This window comes from Camellia sinensis, chromosome 8 (assembly GCF_055761805.1).
Source record: "Camellia sinensis isolate YWXY chromosome 8, ASM5576180v1, whole genome shotgun sequence".
Lineage (NCBI taxonomy): Eukaryota > Viridiplantae > Streptophyta > Magnoliopsida > Ericales > Theaceae > Camellia > Camellia sinensis.
The window spans coordinates 199,295,910-199,317,073 of record NC_138968.1 but is presented as its reverse complement, the minus strand read 5'-3'; the positions used below and the strand labels follow the sequence as shown (position 1 = coordinate 199,317,073).

The 21,164-nt window shown below is 35.4% G+C and overlaps 1 protein-coding gene across 2 annotated transcripts; it reads left to right on the top strand.

Annotated features, from left to right (window-relative positions):
• Window positions 1-10,309: 10,309 nt before the first annotated feature.
• Window positions 10,310-15,102, top strand: LOC114266047 (phosphoglycerate kinase, chloroplastic). Of its 2 annotated transcripts, XM_028206938.2 has the most exons (6): window positions 10,310-11,037; window positions 12,309-12,386; window positions 12,501-12,761; window positions 13,337-13,654; window positions 13,878-14,036; window positions 14,507-15,102. In XM_028206938.2, the coding sequence occupies exons 1-6, from the start codon at window positions 10,606-10,608 to the stop codon at window positions 14,714-14,716; spliced, it is 1,458 nt and encodes a 485-aa protein (XP_028062739.2). In that variant the 5' UTR covers window positions 10,310-10,605; the 3' UTR covers window positions 14,717-15,102. The 2 variants fall into 2 exon arrangements, with proteins under 2 accessions (XP_028062739.2, XP_082741023.1); XM_082884897.1 differs by lacking the exon at window positions 12,501-12,761 and having other exon boundaries at window positions 10,344-11,037.
• Window positions 15,103-21,164: the final 6,062 nt, after the last annotated feature.

The window sequence follows — 21,164 nt, the reverse complement described above, 5'->3', positions numbered from 1 at the left end:
GTTTTTTAATTTTTAATTTATATTTATAGAAATTTTAAAAATTCTCATAAAAATTTATTTGATAAATTTTTTAGTTTATAAATGATTGTTTTAATTTATAAATTTGAGAAAAAAATATAAACTCATTTTTAACTCTACGTTAATTTTTAAATAAAAATTTAAAACTTTGACTATTAAAATTTTTTTCCCAAATAATCTTTTTCAATTATTTTTTTGATTAATTTTTTTTTTCAATTATAATATGTATGTTTCTATTGTCATATATAATAAAAATATATATAAATATTTTATGCCTCAACAAACATATTTTTTAATTTATGTTTTTAAATTTTTTCAAACATTTTGTTTAAACCAAAAGTATTTGTAATTTATGATTTTCTAAAAACAAACAAAAACTAATTTATAAAATTTTTGTAAACATAAACAAAAAACGTAAACGTTATCAAACGCGTGTTTGTATTTTCTAACAAATTATTATTTAATATATTCTTTATGTTTCTCAATCACTCAACACAATACTTCACCTATCTACCCTTTTCACCAATCATAATACTATGAAATAACATATATTCATATTCCAAAATTACTAAATAATTATTCCTTTTCTTTATATTAAAAAACACACCGAACTATTTGATGCATGTGCTATACATAAATTTCACGATGGCATATATTACAATTCCTTCTTTTTTCTTCTTTTTTTTTTCGGTCACTTTTCTAATTTTTTTTTTTTCAATTTTAGCCTTTTACGTTTTAAGTATTTCTCATTTTACTTTTGAAATTAATTTTTATTTAACATTAGACAAAAAAATAATATATTGACTGTCACTTGATATAAAAATATTTTATTATGTATAACTCACATTTCTGCGATAAACCTAAACTCCAATAATAAAATATTTTTTATGTTACGTGACAATTATTATAGTATTTTCTATTTAATTTTTAACATAAGTTAATCTTTAAGTAAAGTGAGAGATATTTAAAATATGAAAAGTCAAGGTGACAAAAAATAAACTTTAAAGGCTAAAGTAAGAAAATGACCAAATATAAAAGGACAAAGTATAATCTACACTTCATTATAATGTTGTGAAATTAAAAGTGAAGAGATATTTTTTTGTACATGGCGTTCAAATCAATTCACGCGCATAATTATCAAGTAAATTTTCAGTGGTCCTATTACATGAACTCTAAACTTTATATTTTATCCTAAAGTTTTTATCATTCAATCAATTTGTTATAATTAAAAGTGAAGACATGTAATTATTTGAATTTTATAAATTTACTATATTTAGGGCTCATTTACAAATTGATTTTTTAGTAATTTTTTTTATTGTCAAAATATATAAAAATAAATAAATTAAAGACAATAATTTGATAACTTCTATTAACTTTTTAATTAAAAATCATTCTTTAAAATCAGGGAGATGTTTGAGAACCAAACATTTTAACTGAAAACAAAAGATAGACTCTCATTAATCAAAAGCTAAAATAGACTTTCATTAATCTATAATGAAAAAAAAAAGAGTGTGACATTTACACTGTGACATCCCAAAATATATTTATTTAATTTTTAAAACAAAATATAATTATAATATTTTTTGAGTCATAATAAAATGTACGAACTTGTGTATAGTGCTTCAAGAAACCTCATGGGAAGCGCTGCACAGTATAGTGCAACATAGTATTGCATAGTAAAAAGCCTTTTTACTTATAAATAAGTGAGTGGCGTGGTAATAAAATCACAAGAATAACAAACGAGTGAAATCTGAAAGAGTGAGTCGAAGTTAGAAGTGAGAGTAAATGATCAAATTTGAGATGAGTTGTATTATATTTTGAGCTACCATAAACTATTTTATGTAAAATCTATTTTGCAAATGATATTAGTTTTTAAAGAAAATTATTTGTTAAATGAACCCTATTTGCTTATAAAGGGAAACCCATAGATAAAACTTTTTATTAAATGTGTTTTTAAACAATTATTTTATAAGTATCACCACGAAGGTTTCATACCTTAGGGGACTTAAATAACTATTGGCTCTATGTATTGTCACTTTAAGTGACTCTCTATTTGTCATGGATCTACTGACTCTCTAATTTTCTGATGCGAAGTAAAGTGTTGTGCGGAGTTAAGTGTTATACTATTGTGAGAGCCACATCTAGAATTTGTACAAACCACCTCTTGAGTTCATATATTTGTTCTGTTCTGTTCTGTTCTGTGGCTATGATTATTTGTTTATATGATTTATGTGTTCACTTCTGTTATTCAAAATGATTTATGTATTTCTGGTATCGAACTAATCTCTATTTAGTCCAAATAATTATTCATGGTAAATTTCATACCCTTATGCTCTCAATATAATATTTTTCACTCTATCATGTGTTTATAGTTGCTGACCGCTTTCAGGTGACATGTTAGAACCAGTGCGTGGGGTAGGCACAAGGTACTTTGTAGTCATAGTTCGGCTCTGACAATGTAAATGAATAGAAGTTCCAATGTATATGTTTTTGTTAAAATTAATCATAATATGGGTACTATTTTATTTTACTCCGCTACACTATTAATTTGTTATGACTTTAGTTATTATCTTATTGCGACCCCAAACCACCGAATACTAGGTTTGGGTCGTGACATATACTAATAGTTTTTTTTTTTTAATATAAGGAAAGTTACAATTCTATGGACTTTTGAAGAGAAAAGAAAATTTATAAATGCATGAAAAAATTTTAAATTTTAATTATTAATATTTATAAATTTTACAATTAATGTGTAATTTTTTTCTTCTAATTTTACACTTAATTGTTATTTTCTCTTTATAGTAATTGTGTGGGAAATTTTCCGACCACACTGCCAATTCAGTAATTCAGCTGGAGAGCACTAGCAGAATAGATGGCACCTGACTGACCTGTAACAGAAATATAAGAATCCAGCGGTGGTTCGTTCACCCGGGGGCACTCCGACGATCAAGTCAGTATATCTCTCAAAGATAATCAATTATTCAACTCACAAGCTTGAGCCAAAAAAGCATACCTTAGACCCATGTGGGTGCCTCTCTGTTATAGGCAACATAAACCTAGTCCCAATAGAAGCCTAACTTCTATGGACTCAGGATTACTGCTAATCTTGGACTCCCAGTAAGATTAGAATAAACTCTCTAAGAGTCTTACCTTAATACAAATTGAAGTCTTCTCTCATTCTAGGACTCTTGTCCCTCATCCAGGTTGAGTTCCCTTTTCACTCTAGGACTCTTGTCCCTTATCCACTTATCTCGGATTCCGATATCTTCGGAGATAACCTCGGCCTTGCCGAGATCACCTCGGCGTCATGATCAGGACACGTGGCACCTCGGCTGACACGTCGGCGTCACCTTGCCACGTGTTGGTACTCAGAAAATATATCCCCACAACTGCCCCCTAGGTTCTATTACCTCGGCATTCTGAGGTGATGGAACCTACACTATTCGTTCATCTGTGCCCCTCTGTCCGAGATCAAACTCGCCGACCTCAAAGTTCCCTGGACTTTACTGTCCACTGGTGTCAAGAATCAAGTTTCATGCTTTTCAAGCTTCTTGAAATCACATCTCCTAGCTGAGGTTCTGGTTCCATTAATTCGTAAACTCCAAGAGCTTTGCAACTGCTCCACTCACACTCTCTGGTGAGTTCCCGATTTCCCGTCATCTATTTGACTCCGGCGATTTTCATATTGGCGTTCATTTCACTTGGTAGGTTCATAAACTTTTTACTTGCTATTAAGTTCAATCTTTCATAACTCTTCTGAATCTGTTTACTTGCCATCTGTTGTCTTCTATTTTCGTCTGTCTTCAAGTTTTGAATTGTTTGAATACCTGTCACTGTTCTTGTCATATCCGTTTTCTGTTGCTAGCATCGTGTCTGGGTCATTACTTTCTTGTTCTTCACATACTTACTTAGTGCCTGTGCACTTGGCTTTATTCTTGAACTTTGTCGTCTTCTTGACTATTTTTCTCTTTTTTCATTCAATCTTCTGGCTTTTCTCTTTCTAGCTCTTTTGCTTAAATCCGTCATTGTTCCAAGCTTTCAAGCTTCTGCAACTGTCTTCGTTCCTCTCCTCCAGTAAAGCTTACGTCATTCTGTCATTGTCGTCAGACTGCGACAATTCTCATTCTGGCTTCCCTCTTTCTGGTAAGCCACTGTTCCTCCTGGTTTTATTTCTTGTTACTTTCCAAGAAGCTCTGCTTCATTGTTAATCACCATTGCTGTTTTACCCATTGTTTCCAAATCATCTTCTTGAATACACACTGTTCACACATCTGTTGATTTCTGCCACTGTTCTTGGCTTGACACACTTGTGCAATCTTTTTGTCTTGATTTCCTGATAGCTTCATCACCATTCTTGATTACGAATTACATTCTTGTTTCTATTTTCTGTGTCTTTTTTCCAAATTCTTGCTTTCAATCCTTGCCTTCAAACTCCGAGGTGCCAATCGTCGAGAAGAGCCTTGATCAAACTCTTCGAGAGATCGATGCTAAGCTCGAGGCCGAGAAGGCTGTTGAGAAGTCTTCCTAACTGTCTTCTATATCCTGCCATTGATGCCGAGTAGTTTTGTTTCCTTCTTTTACTCCTTGTACCTTGTACTTTGTCCGTCTTTGTATGTTTTTAATCTGGCTGACGTGCCATTTTTGTAGTCTGAATAATTTATTTTTCAATATTCAGGCCGAAGTGTCTTCTTTCTTCTTTAAATGCATTTCTCTGATTTCTTCTTTGAATGTATGTCTTCTTTTTTCTGCTCTTGTATGATTCTATACTTAGAATAATTTGCATGTCTTCAAAGTACACCTTGACTATGCAATCTCTTCGGGTAAAATACCTCTATCACAACTTCTAATCTTGCTCATCTCGGCCTTGTCCTAACACTTGAAAATATTGTAACAAATATTTTCACAAGTGTTGCTTAGGACTTGTCACTTTCTCAATGTCTTCTATCAAGACTTCAGTTTTCCATATTTCAAGTTTTGACAACCTGGTAGTCTCGGCAAGTACGCAGATATTGCTTGAACTTGACTTTAACTTGTAAATTTTTCTAAAAAATTTCAACAAGTGTTTAACCATCATCCTTTATCATAACCTTGGCTTAACTTCAGCTTGTAAATTTTTCTCAAAATTTCAACAAGTGTTAAACCATCTTCCTTTATCATAACCTCGGTTTAACTATAACTTATAAATTCACACAGAATTTCAACAAGTGTTTAAACCAATCTTCTTCCGATACGATCTCGGTTTAACTTCAACTTGTAAATTCACACAGAATTTCAACAAGTGTTAAATATCACATCGGTTTAACTTCAACTTGTAAATTCACACAGAATTTCAACAAGTGTTAAACATGATCTCGATTTAACTTCAACTTGTAAATTGCTACAAATTTCAACAAGTGGTAAACATCATATCGGTTTAACCAATTTGTAAATTGCTACAAATTTCAACAAGTGGTAAACATTATATCGGTTTAACCAACCTGTAAATTGCTACAAATTTCAACATGTGGTACACATCATATCGGTTTAACCAACTTGTAAATTGCTACAAATTTCAACAAGTGGTAAACATCATATCGGTTTAACCAACTTGTAAATTGCTACAAATTTCAACAAGTGGTAAACATCATATTGGTTTAACCAACCTGTAAATTGCTACAAATTTCAACAAGTGGTAAACATCATATCGGTTTAACCAATTTGTAAATTGCTACAAATTTCAACAAGTGGTAAACATCATATCGGTTTAACCAACTTGTAAATTGCTACAAATTTCAACTGGTGGTAAACATCATATCGGTTTAACCAACTTGTAAAATTACCACAAATTTCAACAAGTGGTAAACATATTCTTCTTCTCTCTACCCCCTGCATGGCTTCCACATACTTCTTTGCGAACCTTGTAAAAGGTCTTCAACCTGGCTAACTGTAGTCCAACCTTGTGTGTTTTCTTTTTTATCTTCTGGGATCTGAGATTTGCTCACTGAGCTCTTTTCTTTTCGGACTTAAGTGCCGAGATCTTGTCTGCTAGAATCTTGGATCTGCTCACTTAGGTTAAGCTCTTCTCTTCTCGGACCTACTCATCTAGGCCGAGATCATGTTTTCTAGGATTCGGGATCTGGAATCCGGGATCTGCTCACTTAGGTTGGGCTCTCGTCTTCTTGGGCCTACTTGTCTAGGTTGAGATCATGTCTTCTCGGATCTGGGATCCAAGATCTAGAATCCGGGATCTGCTCACTCAGGATGAGTTTTTCTATACTTGAATGTTATCTCCTTGGGAGCGCTCATGCCCCCTGTCTTTGCATCCCTTTTGGAAGGGTCTTCGTTCCTTCGCAGGTATCTATCCTTCCATACCTGGAGGTCATCTTCGTTGTAGTATCCGCTTCGATCTGTTGTCTTTGGTGCGTCACCTTCCTGGCCGGCGTCTTTCACTCCGTGACTCTGGTCACGAGTTTCTGTGTTGCGGTTGTCCCCTTCAACGTCAAGGTTGATAGATCTCTCATTCCCAGCAGGAGCGTTGTCTCTAGTTTGATCCTTCTGTCCGTCATTGGCCATCTATTCTTCTTTCTTTTATTGGCCATCTATTCTTCTTTCTTTCCCACAAACGGCGCCAAATTGTGTGGGAAATTTTCCGACCGCACTACCAACTCAGTAATTCAGCTGGAGAGCACTGACAGAATAGATGGCACTGACCTGCAATAGAAATATAAGAATCCCGCAGTGGTTCGTCCACCCGGGGGCACTCCGACGATCAAGTCAGTATATCTCTCAAAGATAATCAATTATTCAACTCACAAGCTTGAGCCAAAAAAGCATATCTTAGACCCATGGGGGTGCCTCTCTTTTATAGCCAACATAAACCTAGTCCCAATAGAAGTCTAACTTCTATGGTCTCAGGATTACTGCTAATCTTGGACTCCCAGTAAGATTAGGATAAACTCTCTAAGAGTCTTATCTTAATACAAACTGAAGTTTTCTCTCATTCTAGGACTCTTGTCCCTCATCCAGGTTGAGTTCCCTTTTCATTCTAGGACTCTTGTCCCTTATCCACTTATTTCAGATTCTGATATCTTCGGAGATAACCTCGGCCTTGCTGAGATCACCTCGGCGTCATGATCAGGACACGTAGCACCTCAATTGACACGTCAGCGTCACCTTGCCACATGTTGGTACTCAGAAAATATATCCCCACAGTAATATAGATACATTGCATTTAATTTTTTTGTATCATTATTAATTATAATTTACTATTAAACTTAATTGTAAAAAATATATATAGAAACACTTCCAACAATTCTTTAGGGCTATCAAACTGGAAAAAAAAAAATCATTAAATTAATTGTGATGCACTTGCAAAAAAAAATTCTTATTGAGAGCTTATAAACCTTTCGAGATTAATTGAGCTTTGATCCAGACACTCGATGCTAATAAAAAAAAAGGAGTGCTTCTATTAACACTCCATTTATTATTTTGAACCTCCCATTTCTTGAACATTTTTTTTTATTACAATAATAATCTTGAATGAAATTACTAAATAGGATATCAATCATTTTGAGATGTCCCATCACACAATTAAGTTCACATACCCACTAAAAAATGAAATAGAGTTTATGAGAGCACTCACTTCTATCACCACTATCCATCTTCTCCAAATCCCACCCTCAAAATCTTAAAATCCTTCTAGTGGCGATCCAGTGGCAATCATTTGATTATACACAAGTTTTCGACAATGGCAATGAGTGAAAGTTTTTTTGACAATCACAACTTCATAAGACGAGAGAAATACAACAATGTAAGTTTAGAAAAGGTTCGTAACTTTGATGGTATTCTTAGATCAGAGGATGTTGGCTTTATAAGGGTAAGTTTCATGAAAAAGCATAACAAAAATGGTGAAAACTGTTTGTATTTTTTTCGATATTGAATTCTCGAACGTATGACCAAAATTCAGGAACATAAGTTCGAATATTAGTTATTTGTTTGAAAACACAAGTCCAAACATGGAAATTTGATACATTTTCAAGTATTAAAATTGTTCACAATTGCAGTAGTTTTTCTTTTTATCAAGTTCAGGAACGCAGGCCCGGACATTGGTTATTTGTTTAGGAATACAGATTCGAACATAACTTATTTGTTCAAGAAGATGGATCTGAACATTCTTAGTGAAAGAGAAAGGATAGAGACATCGGGAGATTGAAAAGGAGCGAGATTGAGACTGAGCAAAATGCTAATTTGCTTCATTCGAACTATACATACACATAGATATATATTTATATGTATTTTTTCAGGGTTTTGGGTTGAGCAAATAAATTCATGGAATTGAAGGAAGATATGCGCACCTAATACGAAGAAAAAAGTGAAGATCGCATTCATATTCCAGGCACTAAGTATTCCCTGCTTGCTCAGATGCATCAATCCGCTTATCTGTACTCTTTTCCTCACATAGAGAGCTCTAGTAGTTCTTGGTAAAAGGGAACTAATACCGTAGATAAGTGCGACAACCAAAAATGGAAAGAGTTCGTTTCTTCCTAAAAAATTTGCAATGGATCGTTTAACAAGAAATGATAATAGAATGCATAGGAAATCGATTCTTTTTTTTTTTTTTTTTTTCCTTTCTAGCTTGACTAATGCTTACTTAACACAAGTGTAATATGGATAAAGAAAGGCCATCAAAGAGCTCAGTACCAAAGAGGCACAACTAAAAAATCGTGCACTCAAAGGAACATGTCTTCGAAGAAGCTAGACCTAACAACTAGACTTTCAAGACCACTTGATCTACGACTGACAGCCCCCGTCTTTCATTCATTTATTGGTCTTTTTACTAATGAAAGATAGGTATACTAAAGCACTTATTTCAAAGGGGGGGTCCCTTTTACTCCATAGGCAACTCGATAACTATCCCTAGTGAACTGGTAACAAAATGAAATGGAATTCCTTGTCTGCTCTCTGTAAAATACTCCTTTGGCCGAGGGCTCCCAAACTTATATCAGAAAAGGAAGATAAACCTGTGTTGACGAATAACCACTCTCCAGATGCACAAACGTCGGTGTAGGCTCAAGTAGTTTAGTAAATGTAGTATCCAGGTGTCAGTATGAAAGCTAGATCAAATCTCTCTAGCCCATGCTAGCTCTTAAAGTTAGGATGCTTAACCGTAGGAATCAGAAAGAGAAATGCTACTAAAGTGGTCGGGCGTTCAGTCATTAGCAAGCGGTGGCCGACATGGAACTTCAAGAGATAAAGCAATCTCAGGGTCACCGCTAATTGATTCACTTCATAAATACTTTTCTTCTACCGTCATGAGAAGAGAGAATGAATTTTGGGGAGGTTTTTTTTTTTTGTTAGGAGTTTGGGGTTAGGGTGTAGGGGTTTGCATTTTAAGTGGGGTGAAATTTTTATAAGGATAATTTTAGTATTATTTAGGAGAAGAATTTTTTTTTTAAGAGTTTAAATATTCATAAATAGGAATCCAAAGAAATAGAAAATTCAAAATAATAAATGAAACAATTCAAAATGAATAAATAAATAAATGAGCACTCAAAATAAATTTAATTTAATTTTTTTTTTTGTAAATGCTTGAAAGAGGAGATGCTTTTGGGGAGCTTCTATTTGCACAGCACCTATTCTCTCAATTCACACCATTATCCCAATTTTTTTTAATTACCATTATATCCTTTAATTAAATTACCTACACACCTCTCTCTCCTTCTCAACTCACCATCGCCGGCTGCCACCTCCTCTAACCCCACCAGCACCGGTTGCCACCCTTCACCTCCAATAGCACCATTCTCATCTACCTCAACCCCACCACCGCCAGTTGCCATCTACTCCACTTCTACCGCCTCCCCCGTTGCCCCTACCTTTGGTACCATCTTCCCTCTGCAACAACTCTCCAGTGCCCTCTTTGGCGAACCCGTCCCATCGTGACCTCTGCTTCTCTTCTTCTCTTGTTCTCTTTTTCTCTCTATTTGATTGATCATTCATCGATCTTAGTCCATCGCGAGGGTTGGGGGTGGCGATCACTAAGGCTGAGGTAATGGCAAGGTGTGGTTGTAGAGGTGTCAGAGTAGGGCGGAGTTGAGGCAATGAAGGATTGAATGAGTTTGAGAGAGGGACAGTGACAGTCGGGATGGGTTGTGGAGGGTGGATTAGGACGGGAATGGGTCGCCGAATCTGGTGGTGGCTAGGTTGGGGGTAAGTAGGGTTAGGATATTTTGGATGGTGTGAATTGAGAAAATAATAAAAAATAAAGATGGTACGAAAGTGTGAATTAAAAATGGTGTTTATTGAGGTAAACTATGTGTATAAATTGAAGCTCCCATGCTCTTGTCCCTATTTCCTGATCCAGTTCCCCAAAAACATAATCCAAGAGTCCAAACAAAGATGGCCAATGAGAGTGATGAGTGAACTTGAAAAGCATCGAACATCTTCGACCTCTCCTCAACGATAAGAAAATCCTCACCCCCCTCCTCCCCAAAAATCTTCACATCCACATATACATACCTACGTACCTCTCTCTCTCTCTCTCTCTCCTTTGTTTACTCCTCCACAACAAGCTCTATCCAATCTTCCCTCCCTCTCTTCAGCTTCTCCACAATGGCCTCTGCAGCATCACCAACCTCCCTTTCACTCATCCCCACCACTTCCTCCTCCGCTTCCCGCACCCGATCGTCTCTCAATGCCCCCTCCTCTCTTCCCGCCACCCGCTTCCTCCGCTCCTCCACCCGCCGCCTTGGCTTCGCCGGCGCCGCCGCTGACCCTCTTCTCTCCCTCCACGTCGCTTACAAGCTCCGATCCCTCAAGGCCACCGGCAAGGCCTCTAGGGGCGTCGCCTCCATGGCCAAGAAGAGCGTCGGAGACCTCACCGCCGCCGAATTGAAAGGTAAGAAGGTGTTTGTGAGGGCCGATTTGAATGTCCCTTTGAACGATAGTCAGGTCATCACTGACGATACCAGAATTCGAGCTGCTGTCCCTACCATCAAGCACTTGATTGACAATGGGGCTAAAGTCATTCTTTCCAGTCACTTGGTGAGTTTTTTTTTTGACTTATCAAGTTGTAACCTTGTTTGATCTCATAGTGAATTATCTTCCTGTATCTTTTAAAATCATCGGTGACTTGTGTTGGATCTTTTGTTGACTCCATTTTTCATTTTTCTGTTGTCAATCTTTGTTGACCTGTACTTTGAATGGAGTTTTCTCTACTGGGTAGTCTTGGCTATTGTATGTGTAGTCCTTTTGTACTTCAAATTTGACTTAAACTTCTCTTATCACCCATTCTACATCTTTCCATACAATTACCTCATAGAAAGTTATTTCAGCTTCACAATTTTGGTTATAGTTTGACAGAAGTGTTACTTTTGCTTTGGAAGGTAAAACTGAATTTCAATGATTTTGTGACTCTCTTTTGTGTGCTGGTTTAGTGGTTGTGATGATTTAGTCAGTGTCTCTAGATAATGGTACAGAGTTGCTACATATTAAAAATATGGATTTTAGAAGTTTACACTTTTAACTTGTCATGGTAAATTTGGTCATATCCCAAATCTCTTTGTGCTTACTTTTAGCTATTCTGCATGTAATTTTACTACTCAATTTGTTGTTATGAAGAAGCATGTTTGTGAATTGGAGAAGAGCTTTTCTCCAGTCCACCATTCATTTTATAGGCCATGCATAGATCTTGCATAAAAAAAATAGATTGATCCAATAATTATAAACACATCATTTCATCACATTTGTATGCAAAAAATTGGATGAAAAGTACGAGTTAATAAACCGCATTCATTTTATTTTTCTTTGGAGATAAATGTGATATATCTTGTGGCTACAAATGTAGGATCAATCTTTTTTGTTTTTGTTTTTGTTTTTTGGTAGGCATGATCCGTGCACAGATGCCTATAAAATGATCGGATCGAATCATGAAAGTGGGCCTGTAGTGGGTTCATGAGGCCAGACCACATGAAATGTTTCTCTTCCTTCCTGTTATACAATATCTTCCTTACAAAGGCTGTTAGTAATTGGTTCCATGGCACTTTCCTGGGAAGGAGGAGGCTTATCTACCGTATATTCCCTATATATTTTTCTGAAGTGCCAGTTTCTGGAGACTAGGTTACGATATGATTAATTTGTTTAATATTCTGCTAGTAATTCTATGCTATGCAGGATGCCATCTTTACGTTTATAATAAACATAGCTTATTTGGTTCATTAACGTTTATGATTTGGTTTTTTGGTACTTTGAGTATCACTTATGGTCTCTGCATTTGAAATAGTTGAGCTGAATTATTGTGTCTGTTGAATTTTCAGGGGCGACCAAAGGGTGTCACTCCAAAATTCAGCTTGGCGCCTCTTGTGCCCAGGTTGTCTGAACTTCTTGGCATTCAGGTATATCTTCTGAAATAAATATAAAGTAAGTTTACCAGTATCAGATATCGTGACTGAGTTGCGGGTTTCCTCCTTTCCCCACCCCCCCTCTTCTCTTCCATGTGAATGGAACAGGTTGTAAAGGCTGATGATTGTATTGGCCCAGAGGTTGAAAAATTGGTGGCTTCCCTTCCTGATGGTGGTGTTCTTCTTCTTGAGAATGTGAGATTTTACAAGGAGGAAGAAAAGAATGAACCCGAGTTTGCAAAGAAGCTTGCCTCATTGGCTGATCTCTATGTCAATGATGCATTTGGCACTGCACATAGAGCCCATGCCTCAACTGAGGGGGTTACGAAATTCTTGAAGCCATCTGTTGCTGGTTTCCTTTTGCAGAAGGTTGGATAACTCTGTATAGTTGTCTCTGATCTTTCCCCTCTGGCCATTTTCACAGAAGCCTTAAAATAAATCAAAATTTCAACACTCATGCGTAACACATTTTATGATTTATTGCTAAATCGATATTTTTAAACCTGGCCTGCCTATGCGGCTAGAGCAGGGGTTACTGGTTAATAGGTTGAACAGATTGACTGTCTGGATCAACCGTCTGAGGGAGGGGGGGGGGGGGATGTGGAGAAAGGGGAAAAGAAATGAATTATACTTTTTTTTGGGGGGGGGCCTAATAGCAGATTTGTAACTTCCCTTCTATTCATCATAATTTTGTAACAACAAAATATTTAAAAATGTTGAATTTATCATTTTGCATTTGCATATAATGGAGCCTGAAGAGAGTTTTTGAACTAAATTGGCAGATGAAAAGAATTATGCTTCATATACTCGTGGAGATTGGGTCCCCTTGAAATCATCTTTTGGTATATGAAGTTTAGTGGATGAATGTCTTCATCATATCTCTATTGCTCCACTAGTTATGTCTCTCTTCGCTTTGATCTTCTTTTTTTTTTTTATTGTATTAGGAACTGGACTACCTTGTTGGGGCAGTTTCAAACCCAAAGAGGCCATTTGCTGCCATTGTGGGTGGTTCCAAGGTCTCATCCAAGATTGGAGTGATTGAGTCGCTTTTGGAGAAGTGTGATATCCTGCTTCTTGGTGGAGGAATGATCTTCACATTCTACAGGGCACAAGGTATTTCTGTGGGTTCATCTCTAGTGGAGGAAGACAAGCTTGATCTTGCAACTTCACTCCTTGCCAAGGCCAAGGCTAAAGGAGTATCTCTTCTGTTACCCACTGATGTGGTAATTGCCGACAAGTTTGCTCCTGATGCAAACAGCAAGGTTCGTTCCTTGAGCTCCAGTTGGAATTTCATTTTGCTCAAGTTTTATTACTTTTGGCATTCAAAATCTTTATGTCCCTTCACTGGCAATGGAAAACCTATCATTTTGTTTGATTAAAACTGACAGTCTGATGGTAACCATCATTCCACAAACTGGTGATCTCTATGATTTTGTTTTACTACACTAGTTGGTACGCAATAATATTTTACTTCGGTCATTGCAGATTGTGCCAGCAACTGGCATCCCTGATGGCTGGATGGGATTAGATATTGGACCGGACTCTATTAAGATATTTAATGATGCTTTGGACACTACCAAAACTGTTATTTGGAATGGACCAATGGGAGTGTTTGAGTTTGTCAAGTTTGCTGCTGGAACAGAGGTGTGCAATAATTTTCTTGCTTGTTTCTTTGGTTTAATTTATCCAAAAATGGATGAATCATATTGTGTATCTGCTTTCTACATGTGCACATAATGATGCATGTGAAAAAATTCATATGCCTTGGGGGGATGACAATGGGGTTGGGTCTGGGACGATATGGTGCCACTTTTATGCCTAACTTACCCAAGAAAGTCTTGGCTGGGAATTACTGAGAATTTGCTTTTATTTATGTTTGGTTTTATTCATCTTACCCTCAAATTAAATGCAATAGATAAACTTTGCATTAAGTGAAGAAAACTTGATCATGCATTGAACCGAGTCCAGTTTTAACCCATACAAATCGTTGGGCTATGTTATGCAAAGAGCCCATCAGAAGAGGGAGAAATAGTAAAGATTACTTGATTTACCTGCTCCCATTGCAATCCCTATATTTCTGCTTGGTGAGTTAAAGTTTGTAACTGCTATTGCAGGCAATTGCAAAGAAGTTAGCTGAACTCAGTGGGAAGGGAGTGACAACCATAATTGGAGGTGGTGACTCTGTTGCAGCTGTAGAAAAAGTAGGAGTCGCTGATGTGATGAGCCACATATCAACAGGTGGTGGTGCCAGTTTGGAGTTGTTGGAAGGCAAAGAACTCCCTGGTGTCCTTGCTCTTGATGAAGCCACACTAGTTACTGCTTAAGACAAGTTCCATACGATTTTTTCCCCCCACCCATCCATCCCCTTATTGACATGTCAATTCGGGCTTGTAAACGAGAAATGTTGTAGCTGAATACGAGTTCGTGTAGTTGGTTTTCACCGTTGCCATCAATGTAAGGTCCCATTTACCCTGTTTTCGTGACCCCTCGTTCACATTAAGGATGGTAAGAAATGTTTTAATGGCAAGAAACCTTTTCTAGTCATTAATAAATTGGGCACCCTCTCAGCCTGTCAGCCCCACCACCTGAAAACCTTGTTTTTTCCAAATTAAATTTGTTTGCCGCGTCTTTTGTTTTTGGGTTTAAATCTGTTAAGCTTGTAAGTAACATTACAACCATGGAATGATAATGACCCAATCCTTAAACTCCATTTGTATGGTTACAGAAAAGAGCATGAAAAGGATAAAAGACTGAAGATAGCTGCCAAACTGTAGCTTTCGGTTGAGGAACAAGGTGAATTTAGAATGTTCATCATTCCGTTTGCTCTCTCAACCATGGAGGAATTCAATTGTGATAATATATGTTATATGGTTTAAAAACTTTCAATACTGGGCTACAGATTGATGGCCATATCAACCCAACATTGGGTGAAAAATATTTTATTTGATGAGGGAGATTATCAGACTAGTACTTTCTTTGCAGTATCTGAAATTTTAGATCATATGGTAATTCAGACATACTGTATGCATAAAAATTAATCTGTTTGGTTTGGAGGATATGGCATGACTTCCAGAGCTAGCTTTGTCTACTTGCAATGTTGGGACTGACAGAGGAGACACTGGTTACGTTAGGTTAGGCTAAGCTATGCATAATCACAACTCTTCCGAGTTGATTGGAAAGAAGCATAACCCGATTGAGACAAGTGATGACTTTCTCTATCGAGTAAGGATCTTCTAGAGTTTTTTTCTTTAAAGTTTCCTAGAGTAGTGCATTGTGTGGTTGAGATTTAATGACAAGTTACATCAATTTTTCAACATTAAATTTCAGTCACACAATACATCACTTTAAGAAATTTTAAAAAAAATACACTCTAAAGGATTCTTGGTGTTCTCTATCTCCCTCGCCCTCTCCGTCCAAAGGTCACACAGGCACGTCCTCTAACATTTTCAACTATCGCAGCACGGGAGAATTTATATTAATTAAATTATGTGGACATAGGTGGAAATTTGTGACAATAAACAGGTGAATCACGATATTTCATTTTTGCCCACGAAAATGAGCATGTCGTACGTTGACCGCAACTCAACTGCCTCTGACTTTTTTCTTTTCTTTTTTTCAATTATATAAATTATTAATATTTAGCAGATGGTTTAATTAGCTTACCATAGAAAATGAAAAAAAATAAATACAAATCACCTATGTCAATCAGTTGAACAAATAATAATAATTATTATACTATGCGTTTTAAACGTAAAAAAACTGTCAAAGCGAAGGAAATAAATAACTATGTCAATCAGTGGATTATGTTTTAGCGTTTCTTCTCATTAAACGAGTCTCACAAATCACCAATAAATCAGAGAGAATATGCTAATAGGATATGCTTTCTATGCTCTAATGATGATATTTCCCAAAGGTTCAACATCCAAATAAGTAGGTGTCGAAAAGGAAAACTATAGGGATAAAAAAATATGACACTAAGTCCACCGTAAAACAAAATTACAAATTGTGTACTATATAATTTGAAAACCAAAATTCTCATTTTAAAATAAAATAGTATAAAATAATAATCATTATATTTATATGCAGGCATAATAAGTTTGTTAATCATTATTTAATTTTGGGGTAAGCATGATTCGAATTGATTTAATTTGAAATAAAACTAGGACTAATTTGTTGTTTACGGTTCTATAAAAATTAGAACCAAAACAATATATTTAAATTATAGAATCAATCCGAATTAAATCCTTTAAACACGATTCAACTCGCTTTGGGATTACAGTTTCACATAATCTGTTCATAAGAATAATCATATAACATTTTTAAAAAAATTCTATCTATCGTAAATTTTAAAAATAGGAATAACATATCCATCAAATAAAAACATAACATTCAGCAAACATTGTCTAACATTAATCTATGATTTTTATTATTACATTAATCTGAAACGTTATGAATTAGGATTTGGTTTGTCACGCCACGAATTTTAATTACTCGAAAACATTACCAAAGTCTGTAAATTTAGGTCCATATTTTTTTTTTTTTTTTTTTTTTTTACATATACAAATATCTATTACACTTGAGTAATAGGAATACAATGATACATGTTCTTTCTCTCTCAATGAAAATTACAATGTCAACAATACATGTCAATCTCCTACTGTGAAGTTACAAATGAATAAAATACAAATACAGGATCCATCACATCTACAGTGAAATTACATATAAAAGACACATAGACTTCTTAACTCTTCAATTAAAGAATCCAAATTTTCTTCTTATAAAAAGGTAAAACAACAACGGGGTGAGCACTAATGCCCAGTAGGAATCTCATAGTTCTTAATCAATAACTTACACACAGATAAAAATGATCATGCATGTAGGGTGATACCATATAGTAGAGTGACGTTTTATAACTTCAAAATATCATAAGTAGAGTACCTTTTCTCAAAACTATTTGAACACTTTTAAGAAAAACCTTCAGCCATTAAAATTCATCCCTTAACTTTAGAAAACCATAGATCCTTGTGAAACGAACATGTTTAAGAAACAACATCATTTATAAATTATTAACCAATTCCCAAAATATTCCTCATTTCATTTCCATTTTTTCCCTTATTCTATTTCCAATCACTATAACTACATAATGTCAAGATCCAATTTCCTTTATGTTCAAAAAGACAATCCTCATACACTCAACTCCAACTTGCCCAACAATTACCTCACATTAACGTTTGCATTACTAAATAGAATACAATCCCTTTTTAATTCAATTCCTCTATTATTTATAAAACAAAACTCATAATTTTCTATTTTAATCACAAGCAATTCATTGAGTGTATCAACACCAATCCCTAATCCAGTTACCATTTCATTTTCCATTCTTTCAATTAATCTCATATCAAATACCGGATCCAATCACAAGTTATCTCCATGACTCACACGCTTTACCAATCACAAGCCGGAAGGAACGCGGAACCTCACGCTTTACCGGTCACAAGCCGAAAGGATCGCGGAACCTCAACATATCACACGCTTTACCGGGCGTTACTCCGGAAGAAAGGCGGAACCTATCTCAAGCGCCACGCTTTGCCGGCTCAAATACGGCGGGAAACGGATCCCAAGATAACATCACAATCCATCATTACAATTAGTGGACAATGCCAACACATCTTCCATTATTTTCGTAACACATTAATTCAATATACATCCACCATTATTAAAATTACATTCACATAACAAGTACAAATATGTTCTACGACCTTCTTCATTATCCATTAAATCATTCATTGTTTTGTCACACAAAAATATAACAACACATCCATAGAGACAAAGACTCATCTTTAAAGTGTTCACAATTCTTGGGTTCAAACTATTTCTTTACTTTTCCATATTATCATCAAGTCTTCAAATTCAATTTTTTAAACACATTGATTATCAATTACTACCCATGGTTATAAATTAAATCTCCAACATTTAATTTTCTTTGATACAACTCCCTTCATATAACATCGTCATATTTCACAATCTCTCATTTATCATTATTCGCACTTATCTTAACCCAACATAGACTTTAATTTCATAAATTTAATGTTGATTGAAGTATCCTCATTTTCCAAAATAAAACTTCATAACTAGAGTTAAATATAAAGTTGGGCTTTTAGTTTTGAGGTATAAAATCACTTTCTAATTATACAATAAAATTCTTAAATTTTCACTTCATCATCTTATCACAAATTTCGTATCATCTTTCAACTCTCCCTGCGGGTACCAACACAACACTACCCAACACAACTCATCTCAAACTCAACATGACCCAACATAACACAACTCAAACTCAACACACCCAACACAACTCAACTCAACAGAATTCAACATGATTCAAACACAATTCATCATAGTCCAACACAATTCGATTCAACATTATTCAACACAACTCAACATAATCAACAACACTATTCAACATAGTTCAAGATGAACTCTTACACCTTTATTTTATCATTTCAGCCCAAGGCTCATGTCATCCATATCATTAATAAATCATTTCCCCAATCTTCATTTCACATTATAGCATAATTTACAATATCTATAACAAAGGTTCAATCGCTAATTTTTAACATAATTTTCAAATACTTCCAAAATCCAATTAAACTTGTATATATATAATTCAACCTACCAATTTCATGATTCTACTTTCAATTTGGGCAAAATCATTGTTTATCATCATGAATCAACTTAGGGTTTTCAAGAAAATCAAAAATTTCAAAAAAAATTCAAACTTCTTAAACTACTACTCTTTATTCCAGTCTTCCCATTGATTAAACACCTAAGGTTCATAATTCACCTTATTAACCTAACAATTGAACTCCCAACACTTCAAACCCTAAATCCCCAAAATCATGATGTACACTATATGCTCAAAAATGTGAGTTTTATATGTATATACTCAAAATACCACAAATCTATCTATTTATGGAAGTCTTGAAGGAGAATTAGGACCCCTACCTCAAGAATCAAGCAAATGAGCAAAGCTTTGATGAGATTCTTCCACAAATCCGAACTTCAATCGGTGGAAAAGTATGATCTTCAAGCCTTCTTCATTTCTTTGTAAGAGATCTTAGTCAATCCTTGGGGAAATGGAAGGTATTTGAGGTCAAAACCCTTGGGTTTTCGGACCTAGGGTGAGAGGGATGAAGAAGAAAAAGGAAAATGCAAAGAATAAGCTAAAAATCACGGTTTTAAACTGCTGAATTCGCACAGTCCGCTCGAGCTTCGATTTTCCCGCTCGAGCATACCTGCTTCCAGCATAGATTCCAAAATTTCAAACGGGCATAACTCTCTCATCCGGACTCCGTTCTAGGTCGTTCTTGTGTCCAAATCGAAGCCCCGGAAATAAACTTTCCAATGGTTTTAGCCTCACATCCAAATTCAAAGTATGGAAAAAGAAAAGGGAAAAAAGGTGACGGCCGGTCAAAAACTCAAACTCAAACTTGAGGCTTTTTATCTAATCTTTCCTATATACCTTGTTAAGGCTTCAATCAAGGTTCCAAACATCACCCAAGGGTCTTCAATTATAATATTTAAAGTTCACTTGCCAACTTCTCAATATCAAGAGTCCGATAACCATACAAGTTTTAAGGTGACGTGCACCACTTTACATCAATCAAATGTGGATTTAAAATCCGAGTCATTATATGGTTTATGAATAAGAGGATAGGATTATATGCATCAAGGTGAATAGTATATATATGGTTTAAGTTATATATCGTTTGATTCGATATTAATTTGGAACCAATCTGCGGAGATTGGTTCTTCAATTTTCCAAACAATAATTGCACCTCAAATTTAAAAAATCAAACAAAACTTTCCAAATTAAACTAGACAAGTTTGATTTGTAAATTTTGTCGATTTCTTCACACGGTCCTAATTTAATCTTTAGTTTAAGGGCAAGTTAGTTTATGGGAAAATAGTAGTAAATTAATCAGTCTCGCAACAGAGCCCGAATTTCCCATGGCTCGACTGCCCCGAATTTCAAAACGACACCATTTTGAATTTTTTTTTTCTTCTTCCTCCCCCTGCCTTCTTCCTTCCCCTCTCTTCTTCCTTCCCCCTCTGCTCTACTCTACTCTTCGAAACAGATGAATCAGAATCAAAATAAAAAACAAAAAATCAAAAAAAAAAAATCAACAAACCCAGCAATAGACATAAAAAATCTTAATTAACAAACCCACCAACAGACATGAAAAATCTTAATCAACAAACCCACCAACAAACCCACATAAAAATCAAAATCAAAATAAAAAACTCAAAAAAATCTCACAAATTACCAAATCTACAGAAATCAAAAAAATCCATAGCAGCAGAGGAAGAAAGATGAAAAAAAATAGAAAGAAAAAGAGAGAAGAATAGAGAAAGAAGGGAAGAAGCAGCTGTTGCCTGCTATCCGTCTCTCCGTCGTCGGCCATCGTTGCCTGCTGTCCGTCTCTCCATCGTCGGCCTGCTGTCTGTTTTCTCCTTTCTCTCTCTCCGTTGTCGGCCTGACTGCTGTCCTCTTCTCTCTCTCTTCCCCCTTCTTTCTTCCCTCTTCTCCCTTCTCTTAGCTCTCTTCTCCCCTGTTTAAAGAGAGGGGAAAAAAAAAAAAAATTCAAAACGATGTCATTTTGAATTTTGAGCCAATTCGAGCCTCAAACTATTCGGGCTACCAATATTTTTTGGCAAATTAATATACTAATCAGTTAACATTTTATTTTACAAAAAAAGAAAAAAGAAAAAGAA